At 53.4% G+C, this 16983-nt stretch overlaps 1 protein-coding gene across 6 annotated transcripts in view; it reads right to left on the bottom strand.

Moving 5' to 3' along the window:
- NFATC1 (nuclear factor of activated T cells 1) overlaps positions 1-16983 on the bottom strand; it is a 103120-nt gene that overhangs the window by 31040 nt on the left and 55097 nt on the right. For 2 of the 6 annotated variants that reach the window (XM_053571403.1, XM_053571404.1), the window contains exons 7-9: positions 14992-15047; positions 10780-10912; positions 1084-1773 (exon numbers count right to left, since the gene is read on the bottom strand). In XM_053571403.1, the coding sequence (XP_053427378.1) occupies positions 1084-1773; positions 10780-10912; positions 14992-15047 (879 nt within the window). Of the gene's footprint in view, positions 1-1083; positions 1774-8860; positions 9260-10779; positions 10913-14991; positions 15048-16983 lie in introns of those variants that run through there. The other 4 variants (XM_053571405.1, XM_053571406.1, XM_053571408.1 and 1 more) reach the window with 4 other exon arrangements.

The raw sequence follows: 16983 nt of genomic DNA, 5'->3' as shown, positions 1-16983 counted from the left end.
ATAGGAAGCCCCCAACCCACCAGCTCACAGGCCTCGTGCTGGACCATGGACCTGAGGCCAGGAGGCTCTGCCTGGACCAGCTCATGCAGTAGCTGAGAGCGTCCAGGGGAACCAGGTGCCAAGTGTGTGCAGCCCTCTTCTGAATGCTCTGCCCAAAGGACCCCACAAACAGAAGAAATGCTTGGAAACTTGTAGAACACAAACACCACGAAAACTCAAGATTTACAGAGACCCCTGTAGTTCAGGACACTCAGCACTGTCACTCTGAGGGAAGCCCCAGCTGCAGGGCCTCAGCCACAGGGGCACCTGCCCCAGGTGTCCGGCAAATAGGTGCACTTAGAAAAACTGGCTGTGCCCTGGTGGATGCCCACCACCCCTGCGAAATCCCGCACTGGCAGGAAACCCTCACTGAGTTGCCTCGTGACGAAACCAGCAGGGCTCTGGTCACGGGCTGAACGCCACGTGCAGAGAAGGCTCAATTATAAAACACAAACACACATGGGGCAAATGTCCTATTCTCACACCCAGAGGTGGCCTGGCCACGGACACCCAAGGGTGCTTCCTTTCTGACAAACCTGAGGAGCCATGTCTGTTGCCTCTGCCGGGGCTGGTAGTGCAGCGAACATCTCCCTATCCTTCTCTGCCCAGTGGGCTCTGTTGTTTAAAACCCTTCACTAGACTCCAGAGGCTCTGACGATGCCCGAACCGAGGGCTTGCCAGGCTGCGCTCAAGGACAGGCCACTCCTCCTGGCTGGGACTCTGAGCGCTAGCTAAGCAGCTTAGTCCAGCTTTGGCCAGAGAACCTGGGCACCCCCATCTGAGCCTCAGACCACCCCCAACAGTTTTCATGAAAAGCTATAGCCGAAGGATGAGCGATCGCTGATGACCACAGCTGCCCCTAATGTCTCGCCAGTCGGGGCAAAACCACTGCCCAACATAGGTGCTGCTGTGGCGCTAGCGGAGCCATTTCCCTCACCCGACGCCCGGCCTGCGGCTGCCTCTGTCAGCCAATCTGCACGCCCCTCTGAGAGCTCACGGCCGCGGCTCCGGGGGGCACACAGCTGCACGGCCATGGGCACTTACCGTCATCCAGGTACAACTGGTCCAGCTCTCCAGGTTCTCGCTTGACCATTACAGGAATAAGGGCCAAGTTACCACCACTGTCCTCACGCACCTCTGGCAGGGACTGTGACCCGGTGGTTGAAGACTCGTTCCTGTGAACCTTCGGCAGCGGGAGCTGCTGGCGGCCCATCGCGGGCGGGTGCGCTGGGCTGCAGGGCTGCAAGCAGGTTGGCTCTTGGGTGGTGGGCGGAGGTGGGGAGGAGGGGCTGTCCGGGCAGAACGTGTGCTGCTGACCCAAGGGGCAGCTACTGCCCAGATGGGGACTCACCTGCGGCTGCAGCATGGTGGGGGGCGGCTGCTCGGGTGAGCCTGGGTGCCCGGCCATAGGTCTTGGCACGTCCTGGGCAGTGGGGACCTCTCCAGCTGGCTGCGGAAGTCCGAGGTGACAGTGACCTGGGCTGGTGATGCCCTTGGTGTAGGTGGCGGAAGAAAGGTCATGGAGCTCTGGGCTTGTGCTAGGAGGTGTGGGCACTACGGTGCCTCTCTGTGGACAGAGAGGGAAGCCGGCCACGAGACAGGAGGTGGGGTCAGGCGGCACTGTGAGCTGCTGGCCATAGTAGGGCCTTGGCAGAGGACTTAACCCCTGGCTCACTGGTCCACAGGCTGCCACAGGTTCGTAATCATCAGACGGCTCTGTTTTTATAACTGGAACTGTGAAGAAAGAAAGAAGTTAAATAAACACAGTTGCAGATGGTAGGGCTGGGACACCCTTTGCAAGACAAACAGTGTTGTGACTGAGTCCCTGTATGTGCTGGTCCTCCCGCCCAATTAAAGCAAAGGGTGAGTCATCGGCTCAAGAAGTTGCAGCTGGCTCTAATCCCGAAGAAGATGACTTTCCCTGGAATCCCCTCCAGCACTAATGTGCTGTAAAAACCCATTTGCAATCTGCAGTGGGAGCTTTGGGCCACAGGGTCTGTGGATTTGCAGTGATCAAAGCGGAATTTTAACTTGGATACACTACTGCGTTTCTGCTACCGATGCTGTTGATAAACGCCTGTACATTTGGCAAACTTGAATACACCGTAAGATGGCTTTACAAGTCAGTAAAACCCAGCTGAAAAGATAAACCATGATTGGATGCAAAAGAGAAGCTGTTACTCCTTAGAGAAGAGCAGACGCCCCTCCCTCCTTTCCCTGCTTCTATCCCGGATGGATCCAGAGACAGCACGGGATGGGGCTCCCCACTGTTTTTAGACCTTTGTCCCATCTGTCCATCTGTCTGTCCTACATGAGAAAGCTGAGGGTGTGGGAGGATGGCCAAGCGCTGGCCCCTCCACATTCTCCCCCAGGCAGCCTCAGTCTCCACAGGAGAGTCAGGAAGACAGGGGAGGCCAGAGCCCCGGGGATGCCTCAGAGATCCCTGCTCTCACGCATTCCTGGGGTTGCTGTCTTCTTGGCTCTTATCCCTTGAAAAGAGACATCTTGATGGTTAAACTATGCTGAGAGCAATGTGCACTAGTCCTCAAGTTTGTAACAGATACACACTGCTACTTCAATCAGTGCAGTGCAGACAACGAGCTGTCAGCAGACGCCGATCATGTTTTCTCCTTCTCATGAGCTGCACCCAGGGCAGCCACGGGGGGAATCGCCCCCATCACAGCCTCAGGGGGCCACATGTGGCACCTTGAAACAGGCCCACAGGCTCCAAATATAAACACAGGTAAGTGCACCTGCTCCCCCTCACGGCCTGGGGTGCTGAGCATCCCCCTCACCACCAAGAACACTGAAGAGGAATCTTCCTGGGGAAAACCTATGCCACGGCCACAATGGCCTGGGGACGTGAGCTGAAACAGGTCACCTGCTTGCTGGCGAAGGCACCTCAGCCCTACGATGTGGGTGTCACTATGAATGTGACCACACAAGGCATGTCCTGGTTGGATAATCCACCCAGAGTCTCCACGTCCAGACAAGGACAAGAGGAGGGGCCTGGCTGGGGACTCCCAGAAGAGCGTCTCTGCTCCGCTGCTGTTACACCTGCTAATTTCTCCATCCCCGAAACTCTCTGCACACTGAGTAGCTGCATTCCCATCACTGCTGATGCTCAGAGGGCAGGAGAGGGCAGCTGCATTCCCATCACTGCTGACGCTCAGAGGGCAGGAGAGGGCAGCTGGGCGCAGCAGTGCCTGTCTTCTCGGGATGTGCCTTCTCCCACTTGTGGGTGGGGCCATGCCTGCAGTGGCTTGAGAGCCCCTGGGGCCTGTGCCCTGGAGCCAGATGTCGCTCTCGGCACAGGGCAGGGGTAGCCACAGCCTGGGGCCATGGAGCACATGTGTGTGGTCAGCACAGTGATCACCAGCATGCTGGCTGGCTGCCAGGAGAGGAACACAGCATCACCCAGCCAGGATAGGCTTGCTGTGTGGTGCCCTCCTGGGCTCTGGAAGATGGAATAGGGCAACTCAGGAATTACACCCTGAAAACACTGCCTGCGAGACACTATGGACCATAAGCCACCCAGGGGTGACATCACAATTCAGTTGTCACACAGTAAATGCCTCTGGAACAGCACCAGTGGTGTCTTTGGGAGGAATTGCAGGGCACAGATGGGATGATGAAGGTGCTGAGTGCACACCTGCAGACCAGTGTGTCTCACATAAAGGAAGGAGGTGCCAGCTTAGGTCCCAGGCTAGGCCGCTTTGGCGTGGGGTGGTCTCTGCTCTAACCTGCACGTGGAGGCTGCCCAGTGCTCACTCAGCTCATGCAGGTATAGCCCTGAGGTTTCCTGCACCCGCCAGGGGCTTCCATCAACCTTCCAATCTGGACATCAGCACCTTCTCCAGGCCAGGGTGGCCACATAATGCTGGGCTGCTGCCATGAGGTCTCCACAGGGTGGCTGCAGCCTGCAGCAACCTGGCCCAGTCTGTTTGAGGCACCAGCCAGCCTCCTGTATCCTGATCCGCCCAGGACACAGACACAGGTGGGGTGGGGTGCTGGTTGTCTAAACAGCTCCCTGGAGGAGTGGAGAGGGCCACCATGGGGCAGATACAACCTTCACTCACTAGAAACAGCTCTGCAATCTTCTGTCCACAGTAGAGCCAGACAGCTGACTCAGCTGTTGCCTGACACCTTCCTCCTAACAGGGTTGCCCATGCAGGTGGCCCTGATGGTGGGGAGTGCTGATGTATAGACCCACAGGGCTCTGTGGATGGCTTGCTGGCTCCTAGCTGTGGCCCCGCCTAGATGGCTCTGGAGAGGAGCTCTCCCGAAATTGATTCAGCCTGTTTCTAGTGTGTTGTGAATCCAGATGTGGTCAGAGCCAAAGCCAGGCCCTAGGGCAGCGGTTCTCAACCCCTTTGGGGGTCGAACGACCCTTTCCCCTTTCACAGGGGTTGCCTAAGACCATCGGAAAACATGTATTTCTGATGGTCTTAGGAACCTAGACACTGCTCCTCAGGTGTGGGGGTCCCCACAACATGAGGGACTGTATTAAAGGGTCGCAGCATTAGGAAGGTTGAGAACCACTGCCCTAGGGGAACATGGGAAAAATCGCAGACTAGGCTTGGCCTTGATGGGATGCAGCTGTCAGCAGAAACAGCAGACACCTGAATTCAGCTGTGGGGGCAGAGCCTTTCCAGCTTCACAGAGGCCGAAGCACGTTCTGGTGCCCAGGACAGCAAGGAGGGCATCTACGTTAGACTGGGAATTTTCAGGGTTTATATTCTCACCTAAAGCACAGAGCTGGGAGGAGTTAGAACTCCACTGGGGTCCTATTTCCCTGCCTGAAACTTCTAGCCAAGCCTGGAAGCATGACCAGGCACTGGGGCCAGCTCGTGTCTTCTACACAGTTTCACCTGAGTTCACCAACTGCTCTGTGGGCACAGCCCACACAGCCACCAGCAGCTCATTTGAGGTTCATCTGCCACATTGGGACCAGGTACTGCGGCTGGGCCATGACTGTGACTCCAGAAGGGTGGCAGGAGTGAGGCCAGTAGTCTCACTGCAAATGGCGAGCACCTGCTGTTTACAAACCATCTACAAGTGTGAATGCCTGCTGTCTATAAACTAATCCCCCTGGGACACCGATGCTAACACTTGCATCCTATTAGCCACCTTGGTTCTTCCTGCAAGTGTCGAGGCAGGAATGGCAGTAACACAGGCCGTGAGTGCCAGGACATGTTTCCCACTGAGAAGGCCTCCTGCCCTGGGGTGTGGGCAGGCCATGGCCAAAAGAGACAGCGTGGGATGCCTGCATGGGGTTGCAGGCAGCTGTGCCCCTCGCTGCAAGGCCCACAGAGCCCAAGCTTTCCATGAAGGTGCTCTTGGTGTCCCAGCTGGTCCTCTCTGGACACCTGCCTGGCCACCTTCTGCAAGGACGGACACACCCAACTCAACAGGGCCTGAAATGCAGTCTTTCTCCTTCAAGCATTTGGATCCTGAAATTCGTTCCTCATTTGTCCACCTTTTGCCTCTGCTTCTGGCAGGCACAGCCTCCCACCGCCAAACCCTTCCCATGTTAAAATGGGAGGCTCCAGGAAGCTCCCCATGTGCGAAGAGGTTAAGGTGACTGTGGCCTCTGGATGCATGTCAGTGCTTTGAGGTGAATGCACTGCAGTAAATTCAGGCCCTTCTCCTGGTGTTTAGGGAAGTCTCCTGGGTCTGGCCTGAGAGGAGCAAACTGCCCCCTCCTGGCCATCCTACAGGTCCTATGGCCTGGAAGAGCCTATATCTTTCAGGGGAGAGTGAGCTCTCATTACTGCCATCACTTCAGGTGATGCAATCAAGATGTCGCAGGTGAGCAATTAGAACACCATGCCTCACTTTCTGGCTAGAATAGCAAGGACTGGTAACAAGGGAATTTCATAGCAACTCCACCCAGGCAAGTAGTGGAAGCAGCTGCAGTGTCCAAGTTAACAACCCTCCAGCCACCTGAAACACGGCACAGGTCACATGATGGGCTGGACTTCTCAGAGAAGGCAGAAGCCTGGGTAGAAATGTCCCTAGTGAGGGGAGGTGGTGACCCTGCCCTGCAGGGCATGGGGTGTGGGCAGTCGCCTGTGTGAGCTGCAGGTTATGCCATGCCATGTCAGGCACTCAGTGGAGGGAGGCACATGCCGGGTGGAGGGAGGTCCTGGCGTGAGTAGCCCCGGCACGTGAGCCCCTAAATATGGTGTAAGTCTCTAGACAGAGTCCCAAGGTGCCCTGTGGCTAGTTTGGCCAAACTCATTGCCTGAAGCCAGAAGCAGTTCTGGGAGGTACTGGCCCCAAACATGCAACAGCAGCTCGTTTGCCCTCACACTTTCTTGGGGCTTCAGAGTTCAGTCCCTTCCTCTCTAAAACAAGGGAATGTGTGTGAGCCATTGGCCTGTGTCTGAAGGCTCCTTCCAGGCACAGTGGCCACTTCTCTGCTTTAAGAACCAGGCTCCACCCACTCTTGGGAGGGCATGGCCAGGGTGTACAGAAAGTCACTGTGTCCAGCCGTGGTGACTCCTTCCAAGGGAAGCTGAATACTGGTTTTTTTTTTAGAGACAGAGTCTCACTTTATTGCTCTCGGTAGAGTGCTGTGACATCACAGCTCACAGCAACCTGCAACTCCTGGGCTTAGGTAATTCTCCTGCCTCAGCCTCCCAAGTAGCTGGGACTACAGGCGCCCGCCACAACGCCTGGCCATTTTTTTGTTGCAGTTTGGCCAGGGATGGGCTTGAACCCACCACCCTCGGTATATGGGGCTGGCACCCTGCCCACTGAGCCACAGGTGCCGCCTGGGAAGCTGAATACTTAAGGTCACCATTAGCATCAAAGTGGTGTAATGAAGATGGCTGTGTGGGGATCAAACTTCACACACGGTGGACATGGAGAAATGAACAGAAAAGCTCAGGAAAAAGGTAACATCAGAAACTGTGAAGACAACCCTGCTGCCCAGGGCTGCGGGCACAGCTTCTGTCCACTGCCCAGCAAACTCTCCAACAGTGGATCTGAGCACTATTGGCGCCTTTCTTGTGGCTGGGCTGCCTTGATGGCAGTCTGGGGATGTGCTGGGGGACCGGAGGAGGGAGTTGACGCTGGCAGTGGGCTCCTTGCTCGGCGACCTGTTCAGGCACCCACCCTCTTCCTGTAGCCTGTTCTACGCCACAGACCTCGGCTCTCCGCCCACCAAGCATCTCCCACCCACATCCTCTTATGGCCATTTCTGGATTTTATGAGCAACCAAGGAAACCCTGGATTCTGGTCCCCTTCCCACCTCTGTGGCAGTGGACTTGACAGACAGTGGGCTGTTAGGGGGCTGGTCTACTGAGAGGCCCACCAGGGAGGCCCAGGGGCTGAGGCTAATCTCTTCTCTCTCAAATCCACTTCCTGCCCCTACTCGCCAGTGGGTTTTGTCCCAGCAGATGGTGCCCTTAAGGCCCACCAGGAATGGCTGTGTGGCTGAGGGGCAGGGAGGGGTCCCCCACGAGGGAACCTCCTGGTGAAGGCAAGACAGACGTGGCCCACAGGAACTGGTGTGGTGGGTGCCAGGCGGGGGGATGGGCCTGCAGGGCCAAAGGCACCAGGTGGGGGACGGGCACCAGGTGGGGGGATGGGCTCGCAGGTCTGTTGGGTGCCAGGTAGGGGCCCAGGGCCTCAGCACTTCCATGTAAACCAACTAAAGCAACTTCAGAAGCAAGACTGAGTCTCCCAGACCCAGTGATTTGTCATGATTTCTCACTTAAAAATACCAACTTCAGTAACTCTAAGCTTGCAACATGGGGCCCCTTTGCTGAAGTGCTTTAGGCCCTGCCCTGCTGTACCCCCAGTAGGGAAATGGGCCACATGGACACGTGTCCTTAACCCAAACTTGGCAGCATTTTCCCCTCATGCCTTGTGGACACTGGGGTCACGTCTCAGAACCCTGAGTGTGACCCTGCCAGAATCTGGCCCACGATAGGCCCTGGGGTGTCCCTCAGCCCCATGATGCGTCCAGACTGTGCTTTTCAGACACAGCATAACCAAAATGTTAATTGAGGAAGACCCAGAGGCATCTGTCCAAGGGGTCCTGGAGAAGGTGGGAGGCTTCCTGGTGGGAAGTCACTGGCCTGATGGTGGCGTTGCGTGTCTACGAGGCCCCACCCTCCGAGGTGGGGTGTACTGCCTGTGGGAGGTGGGGGTCAGGCAAGGGTGACCCTGGGTGCTGTGCTGGGGTCAGCTGGGCCCCAGAGTAGATCCTGCCTGAATGGAGGTGAGGGGTACTCGTAGGAAGCCTGTGTGCATATGGGACAGGGCAGGCCCCGCCCAGGGGCTCAAGACAGGACTCTGTGGCAGAGCAAGAAGCACCTTTGCTCACAGATAATTTTGAAGGAAAATGTAAAATAAGACTTAATTTTACATTTGTGCATTAACATGAATTTCACAGCTAGGGTATGAATGGGCTTATTTCTTCTGGGTGTTTAATGACCTCCCTCTGACAGCAGACATGAAGCTGATGGAACAGAACCTAGAGGGAAGATGCTGTCAACCTCACAAGCATAGTTTGAAAAGAAAAAAGAAAATGAATCAAACCAGCTTAGGATTAGCCAGGGCTCCCTGACTGTCCTCCCCTGTCCTGCCTGCAAGCCTCCATGGCACCACGATGCATCTCTGGTACTTAAGAACTGAAATCTCCATCTGGAGGAGGTGGGTGCTAAGCCTGACCACATGACAGGAACTGCCAGGGCAGGCCCCCAAGATAGGAACATGAGGAGAGCACCCGCCAGCACCTTCACACTCATCCCTGCAGCCGGTGGCGAGGCACATTGGGAGGACACCACGCGTGACACGGTGCCTAAGGTCCAGTTTCCATTGTTCATTTATTTATTTTGAGAACCACATATCAGGAAATCCCCATGCATCAGGCCTGAGTCAACACCTGCAATGGCCTGGGGTCTCTGTTCAGGAGCTCAGCCAGTGGCCATGGCTGTGGGACCAGGTGGGTGCCTGGGGTGCTGCAGGAAAATGTCCTAGAGAGATGTGACCGCGGCTGGAGACAGGTGGGCCAGGTGGATGTGGGATGCCCTCCTGCAGATGGGCCACGCCTAGGTGGGTGCTGGGCTGGAGGGTGGGGCAGGATCCAGCGAGACGTCCACTCAGGCACGGAGGCGGGAGGGCCTTGGGGTGGATCGAGGCGCTGTGCAGCTGGCAGGCCTGGACGCTGCCAGGCGGGTGGTACGGGGCAAGTGCAGGGCCTCAGCTATAGCAGGGAAGGATGTGGGTCCCACACAAGCCCTCCTACCTCCAACCCTGGGCTATTCCCACCCACTCAGGCCACCCCACCTGCAGAGGGACAGCCATGTGCCAAGTGAACAGGAAAAAAATTAATGCTTGAGCTATTTTCTACACTGCTGTAGAAAGCAATTTTTCTTTATAAGGCCTAGCTTTTCTTTAAAACATTCAATTTTTGGTCAACCATGCTTACAGTGTGATTAAGACACAATTATTACATTTTTTAAAAAGACCAAACATTTTCTTTTCTAAGATATATGCATGGGCCGATCCTTATCTAGGAGCGGATGGGAGTCAGGATGTATGAGCAACACAGATCACGCCAGCTGGGTGGGACCCAGACCTCTCCCTCACAAGTGGCTGTGCTGAGGCCACGCATGCTGTTCTGTGTCCTGGACACTCACATGCATGATCATTTTGCAACAAAACCCCATTATTCAAATCTTCAAAGGCATTTCTAGAATTTGCCAGATAAAGCAGTTAACTGAACAGTTTAATACACAGCTATTCTAGGGCTTTCTTGTGACTTGCAAAGGCCATTTATTTACATTTAAGGAAAACTGAAACCTTCTTTAAAAAATCTTGATTTTACTAAGGTAACAAAGTGGCTGCTTTTGCAACTGTTGTTTTGGTGAATAATTTCCTTCCTAAACTATACACATCTCTATCTTTTTAAGTTTTTATTATTAAAAAAAGCAACAATATACAAATACTGCTGACATAGCAGAGCTTACCCAACATATAATAAAATTCAGGATGACAACTGATCCTGTCCTGTCTGAACACACACCCTGGCTGCTTCGGAGATAAGCCCCAGACGCTGCGGGAGAAAACTTTCTTTCCTACTGGCTTATACAGTGAAGAAACAAACTTAATGATATTTTTTTTTTTTTTTTAAGAAAACACCCTAAAACATTAAAAAGATAAGCTGGGGCTTTTTGAGTGAAAGAAGCAGCCATCCTCAAACTTTGCACAGGGGCAGCTGGGAGAGCCCCAGTAAATGAGATCGCAGGCTGCAGAGACGCCTCCATGGTGGCAGCTGGAGCATCAGGTCACCAGCGCCCCCTGTCCTCCCTCAAGTGACCACATCAGGCCCCACTTTGGGCTTAAAACCAGGGGCTTATTTCTAAAGGGACCTGCAAAATAGCTCTATGTATTTGCTTTTTCAGCTTAAAAAGCGGTGGAATTTAAATATGCACCAAGACCACCTCAGTGCTGAAGTGCAGAAAAGCCAGACTTTTCCTCCTTGGCCGTTATGTATTTGTAAAAAGCCAGAAAAATAACCAGCAATTTACCAAATATGCAACAGCCCCCTCCCCTGAATAGTAATAAAGGAAAATACATTTGAAAACTTCATTTTTTTTTTTTTGAGGGAATTGATGACTCAGTCCTAAGAAGTGCAACACAGAATTGCACGCCTCTGTGTCCTTTAGAGAAAACAACCCACGCGCCCATGTGCAGTGCTCAAGGCTAGAAGGGTGTCGTTACCATTGGCGGGAAGGTAGGTGAACGGTTGGTACTGGCTCCTCTTCCTCTTCCCGTTGCACACGTAGAAACTGACTTGGACGGGGCCAGCGACCCTCTGATTGCGGAATGGTGGGATCTCAACCACCAAAGAATTCTAGGGAGACCACAGTAAAGAGGAGGCAGTTAGCGACCTGAGAATGGGAGATGCTTTGCACTGACGTAGCACAGAAGTGGTGGCTGCGGACCATCAGTGGCAGGTTTCCCGCAGCAGCAAACTGAGGCATGGCTGTGTGTGGGACACCAGCACAAGCATGAGCCGCTCACAGGGAAGCACACCCAGCAGGGCATACACCCCCTTTCTGTGGGGACCAGACATGGGCAAAGAAACCCAGAAATGAGAGAGGCCGCGAGTGGGTGGGAAGGCCTCAGCCCACCCACAAGCCGAGGGCAGCAGGGTGGCAGAGATGCTGCCTCTTGGGGGACTGTGTCTGTTGGCCTCCACAGCAGCTGAACCGCCAGGCCCTACCACAAACTCAGTCTGCCTGAAAGAGGCCCTCGGGTGGTAGGAACAGTTAAGAGCTTGAAGGCACAGTCAGAATTGCATGACTTAAGGTGGTTGCTGTTACTGCTCATGTTTTTAAAATAGAAATCAGCAACATTTTTATAAAAATCGTGTTTTTTTACATATAGATATTAAAAAACAAGCATGGCACTGTATAGGAAAATCTCAGGCTGGGGTGGGGACACCGAAACCCTACGTCCCCCTGAGCCACACAGATGTTGGGCCCTAAACAAGCCCTAAGTGGACAGGAGGGTATAGGTAGCCCTGTCGGGGACATTCACATCCATAAAGTTCCTTTAATTGCTTCAACCATGATTTTAGTTTCACAAGTAGGGAAAATATGTAAGAAAAATCCATTATATCACTTCTTCTGTGGAAGTGATTAAGTAGCTTATTACTCAGTTCAATGGCAAAACTGGCTGAATCATGTTAATAACAAAATCTTAGGGTGTTAAAAACAAAAAACTGAAGATAACTTCAGGTCTGACCTCTCCTTTTACAGATGAAGAAACTGAGGCACAGAGGCTGCTGCTGGGAACCCAGACACCAGGTGCCTGTGGCTTATTAGTTGCGTTTCATCTGGGAGAAGTAACAGCTCCAAACACCTCCTGCCAGAGCTTTTGCATCTTTGTGGCAGGAAGCAGCTGGGAGAGGGGAAACCGTGTCCAGCCGCACAGGGCCATCCCTGAGGCTCGGTCTCCCTTGTTTGGGGATGAAGAGGAATAGGCTTCCTCAGAGGGCTGGACACATGGGCAGGGACACAAGAGCCATCACAGCTGCTCAAGATGGTGGCCACACCAGGGTCCAGGTAAAGCAGCTCAGTCTCTTGCTCAGAGGGAACTGTGAGAAGACACAGTAAGGGAATATCCTACTGAAGCTGATAAGATGAGCCATATCGCACGATTGGGCGGACAAGGTGGGTGGCAGCCCCAGCTGGTGGCTTCCTCAACCTCCACATGGGGCAGGGTGTGCCGGGGCATGGGCACAGGCTGATCCACAGCTACTCTCTAAGCCAGTGATTTCCAACTGGTGTTCCGTGAAAATTTTTAAAGATCATTAATTAAATTATTTTTGAAAGATGTTCTAAGCACAGGAAGTGTATACTTTTTTTACTCTCTTTTTGATAATCATAATTTAAGTGTGCCGTGGAAATTTAACTATAGGTGAGATAAGAAGGGTTAAAAACACGGCTCTAAGCAGACAAAGTAACAACAAAACCACTCTCTCCCTGGGGGCACTGCTACGCAAATACACAGAGAAGCAAGAGGCAGGAAAGAAAGTGGAGGAAAATGAAGACACGTCGGGACAGGAGAAGCCGGGCTAACTTGGCACCAGCACAGCCGTACGACTTGCTCTAAGAAAATCCATCATCTTGAGTTCACATACTCAGCTACAGGCAGCACGAAACCACATACACAGCACAACCCCATCTCGTTTAAAAATGCGATAGACGTATTCATGTTGTGCCCATGTGAGTCTACGCGCACACGGGTGCCCGGCCAGGAAGGTGCAGGTGCTAACACTGTTGTACCTAGGTAGAGACACTTCGGTAGGTTTTATTTCTTTTCTTAAATACTTTTTTATATTTTCCAAATTTCCACAATGAACATGAAGTTCCTTTGTGATGAGAAAAAAATGTATATGAAAGTAAACTTCATTTAAGAGAAAAACTAAATAGTAAACAAAAAATATAGTTTCACCTGTACTACTGTCTCTCATGAAACACACAACTGCTAATTGCTCCGCTATAACAGAATAACAGGAAATGTGAACATGCCAACTTGGCTGGAGTCATTTTCAGCCCAAAAAGGTTCGTGGTTTGCAGCTTCTTCTCTCTGCCAAGGGGACAGGGTGGGCAGGCGCTTGGGCAGCCTGGCTCCTGTTACCTGCATCCAGTGTCCAGGGGATAGGCAAATCCAGAGTCACAGGAGGGCATGAGCTAGATGGTGACAGCTGCCCGGTACAGACACAGGAGAGGGCAGAGAGGCCGCAGACCCACCCCGGCTGTGGAGGAACCTGGCACCAACACCCACAAACTGCCAGCACCAGCCCCCTGGGCACCATGAGCACCCTGGCCAGGGCTACCCAGCAGAGTCCAGTGTAGACTGTTGGGGACACATAGCCAGAAGGAGTGGGACGAATGGGGGTGACCTGTCACTTGAGTGTCTGGGGCACTTCCGAGCAGCCCAGAACTGTAGCTCCTGCAGCCAACCAGCTTTATAGGCCAGGACTTGTCCATCAGAAGCTGGGCTGGGGCCTAGGGCATCGCCTCTGGGGCTTCTCGGGTGAAGGTGCCACAGGGGACCACCAGACTGGTGCTTTGCTCTGTGGGACCCCTGGAGGTGAGTCACCTCCGAGCACAGGCCTCGCTCCAAGGCCAGGGAAGACTCTGGCCACCTGATCACCAGAAAAGGTTCTGATAAAGGGATTGGCACTTAGAAAGGTGCTTCAGTGCAGAGTGGGAGACGCTCCTCTTTCACAGAGAAGGAGGCGTGACCAGCAGCAAATGTGAGTCAGTAGCCAGAGAGCTGCGGGCACAATATGCTGGATGCCTCCCTCCGTGGAAGATGCCACCTTCCTTCCACCAGGTGAGAGGACCTTGACGACTTCAGCAAAACTCACCATCCACTGGATAGTGTGTTCACTTGACCTCACTATCCAGTATATAAAGGTGGCCCAAGAGAAAACATTGAGTGCTTTACCTGAGTGACATTTCTGAATAATTTACCTTCTACTCCCACACCCGAGGAGAGCCATTCGGACACCTCTGTCAGTGCCCGGGCATAAGCCACAGAGCTTCAGAGAACCGAGTGTCTTCACAGACCTTTACAGACTCAGCCGTGGAGTCTATGATGTGGGCCTAAAGATTCTATTTTTCTAGAACAGAACACTCAAAAAAATTCAATGGTAGATACTACTACAACTCTATTACTAAATCACTCTAAACATCAATGGGCTAAATATATTAATTATAAGACAGAGATTGTCAAAGTGGGTCAATAGCCAGACCCAAATATGTGTGGTCTCCAAGAAACCACTTTAAATACAAAGACACAGATTAAATGTGAAGGAACGAGAAAGCCACCCCAAGCCGACACCAAGCTCAGGAAAGTAGGAGCAGCAATAGCAATTTTAGACCAAAACAAATCTTCCTAATTAGCCAATCCAAGAAGCCATAACTGCTGTGGGTACCTGCTGCACACAAATGACACCAAGGAGGCTGGGGCAGGGAAGCAGAGCCTGGATGTGAGGCCTGAGCCAGTGACGGCCAATTCCTGCCAAGATGAGCCCACCAGCTCCTCGGGAATCGGACACACAAATCTGAGAGGCACAATCAGATCTGTCCTCACAGCTGTGTCACACGACAGACACTTGTGGGGCAATCAGTGCTCTCTGGGATGCTGGGGAGGCCACCTTGTGCTGCGTGGCAGGTCTGGGCAGGCCCAGACACCCTCCTGGCTGTGTTTGGATGCCCAGCCATGTGACTCAGCATCGTGGCTGCTTGGGGAGGCATGAACCTGCAGGGCACCCTGCCTTCAGGCTCATGCTCTGAGCCTGGGCACTTTACAGCCATGTTCTATTACTTATTCTTTTACTGTTTTCATTAGTTGTTTCATCTTAACAGGCAGGACCCAGCCCTCGAGAGCCCAAGTCTGTGCGGGGATACTCACTGGCTTACACAGGTCTCGATCCGTTTTTGCTTCCATCTCCCAGACGTGGTGGCCATCTGGAAGAAAGGGCATGGAGAACCCATTACCTTGTGTGGTGGGGCCCCCAGAAAGCTCCCCTCAGTCCAGTCATAGCCTGGAGCTGGGACAGGACCTCTTGCCCAAGGGCCCCATGCTGGCCCCACCCTGGCTGCAGGCTAGTGCACCCTGGGGTGACCTGCCTGGGGCCTGGCCCCACATCTGACGCCAAACCCATGCTGGCAGGGTGGGAAGGGCCTGCAGCAGGGAGAGGCCTGAGAAGCACATCCCAGACCTGGTCCCCCAGCACCTAAGCAGCCTTATCACAAATCCCGAAGGGCCTCTGCCCCCAGTCTCTTGGGGGCAGAGCTAAGAAAGGAGGGAGAAGGGTGCTGCTGTGCCTGGGTCCCAGGTCGCAGCAGCCCGTGCACCTCCCATGGACCATGAGCACACAGGGAGTGTGCAGAATCCCTGGCCAAGAGCAGAGGTGTGAGGGGAGCAAAGCCCCATGAGTCTTCCACAGCAGACGCACAGGGTGAGTGGACCCAACCCTGTCCTCTGCTCCAGGAGCTGCTAAGCAAATACCAGCCTCTCTCTGTTCTTGCCACCTCAGGCTGCAGAAATGCAAAACACAAGGTATTTTTAACATTACCCAAGTGGCCATTTACATGTTTAAAAAAATAAAGAGTGTCCAGAGGGGCCTGAAAGGGCTTACTGTTCTCCCTACCAGGTGGGGTGTGGGCGTCTGGTCTGTGGAGCAGAGGCCATGAGGATGCAGGGCCGGGACTTGCTTGGGGTGATAATTTTGAATTAACAGATGTCAATCTCCTATACGGGTCCCTTTTCCTCACTTCTATCATTCCCAAAATAAAGTCTGTTCCCCAAATGAATGACCGTATATATACATACACTGAGGTTTGGTTTATGCTACACTTTTCAAAGAAGAAAAGGTTTGTCTGTAACAAATCCCAAATTATCAATAAATTAGACAAAATCTCCCTTTTTGCTGTCATGGGGGTGGGCAGTGCCTGCAGGGTAGGGGTTTTGGGGGAGGCTCACTGAGGCCCCAGCAGCCCCCAGCCAGGCCTAGGAGGATGTAGGTCATAGGGCAAACTGCTCAGCAGATGGCCCACATGCTGGGGGTCCTCTAGGAAAAAATAAAAGGAAACTAAAAACACACTCTGTTGCTCTTAAAGGCCTCAGAGTTCCACAGAGCAGCAACCTCCTGCCTTCTAGTGCCGAGGACACCTAGAGAAGCAAGAAGGGGTGATGGAGGGACCTGCCCAAACTGCATCCTCATCACGAAGGTCAAACCTGCTCTGTACACAGCTAAGTCTTCTGTTTTCCTGGTGCCTTTAAAAACAACAACAACAACAAAAAAAAAACGCTTCTGAATTTTCTTAGACAAAGTCCCCCTTGAGGTCCTAAAACCTGAGCTGCTATGCGCAGTCTATGGCCCACTGAGAAGCTGGAAGCCACAGCCCAGCACTCAATGAGCCACCAGGAGTGCCTGGTCCTAAATGGGGCACGTGGGGAGCTGAAGCGGGAGAGTACTTGAGGCCAGGAGTTTGAGACCAGCCTGGGCAACATCTGGCCAAGACCTGCCTTAGACCCCATCTCTACCCAAATAAAAACAAAGCAGTGGAGTGTGGTGGCAGCACCTGCCATTCCGGCTAGGAGGCTGAGGCAGAAGGGTCACTGGCGCCCAGTATTTGGAGGCTGCAGCAGTGTGAAGACCCCACTGTGCTCCAGCCTGAGTGAGAAGGTTGAGACTCCGTCCCAAAAAAAGTAGGGACAGAGGGAGGGACAGCAAGCGTGCTGGAGTGGGGGGGACTGAGGCACGCAAAGGGCCAGGACAGTGCATTTAACCAAACCCTGAGCAGGAGACACCATTCATTCCTGCAGTATAGGCAAAAATAGCCCATTGCTCCCGAGGCCTGGCCAGCAAGGAAAGACTCAACACCCAAAATTGGGCTC

This window comes from Nycticebus coucang, chromosome 19 (assembly GCF_027406575.1).
Source record: "Nycticebus coucang isolate mNycCou1 chromosome 19, mNycCou1.pri, whole genome shotgun sequence".
Lineage (NCBI taxonomy): Eukaryota > Metazoa > Chordata > Mammalia > Primates > Lorisidae > Nycticebus > Nycticebus coucang.
Note: the sequence above shows the minus strand (reverse complement) of the source record. Positions and strands in the feature narration are given on the sequence as shown.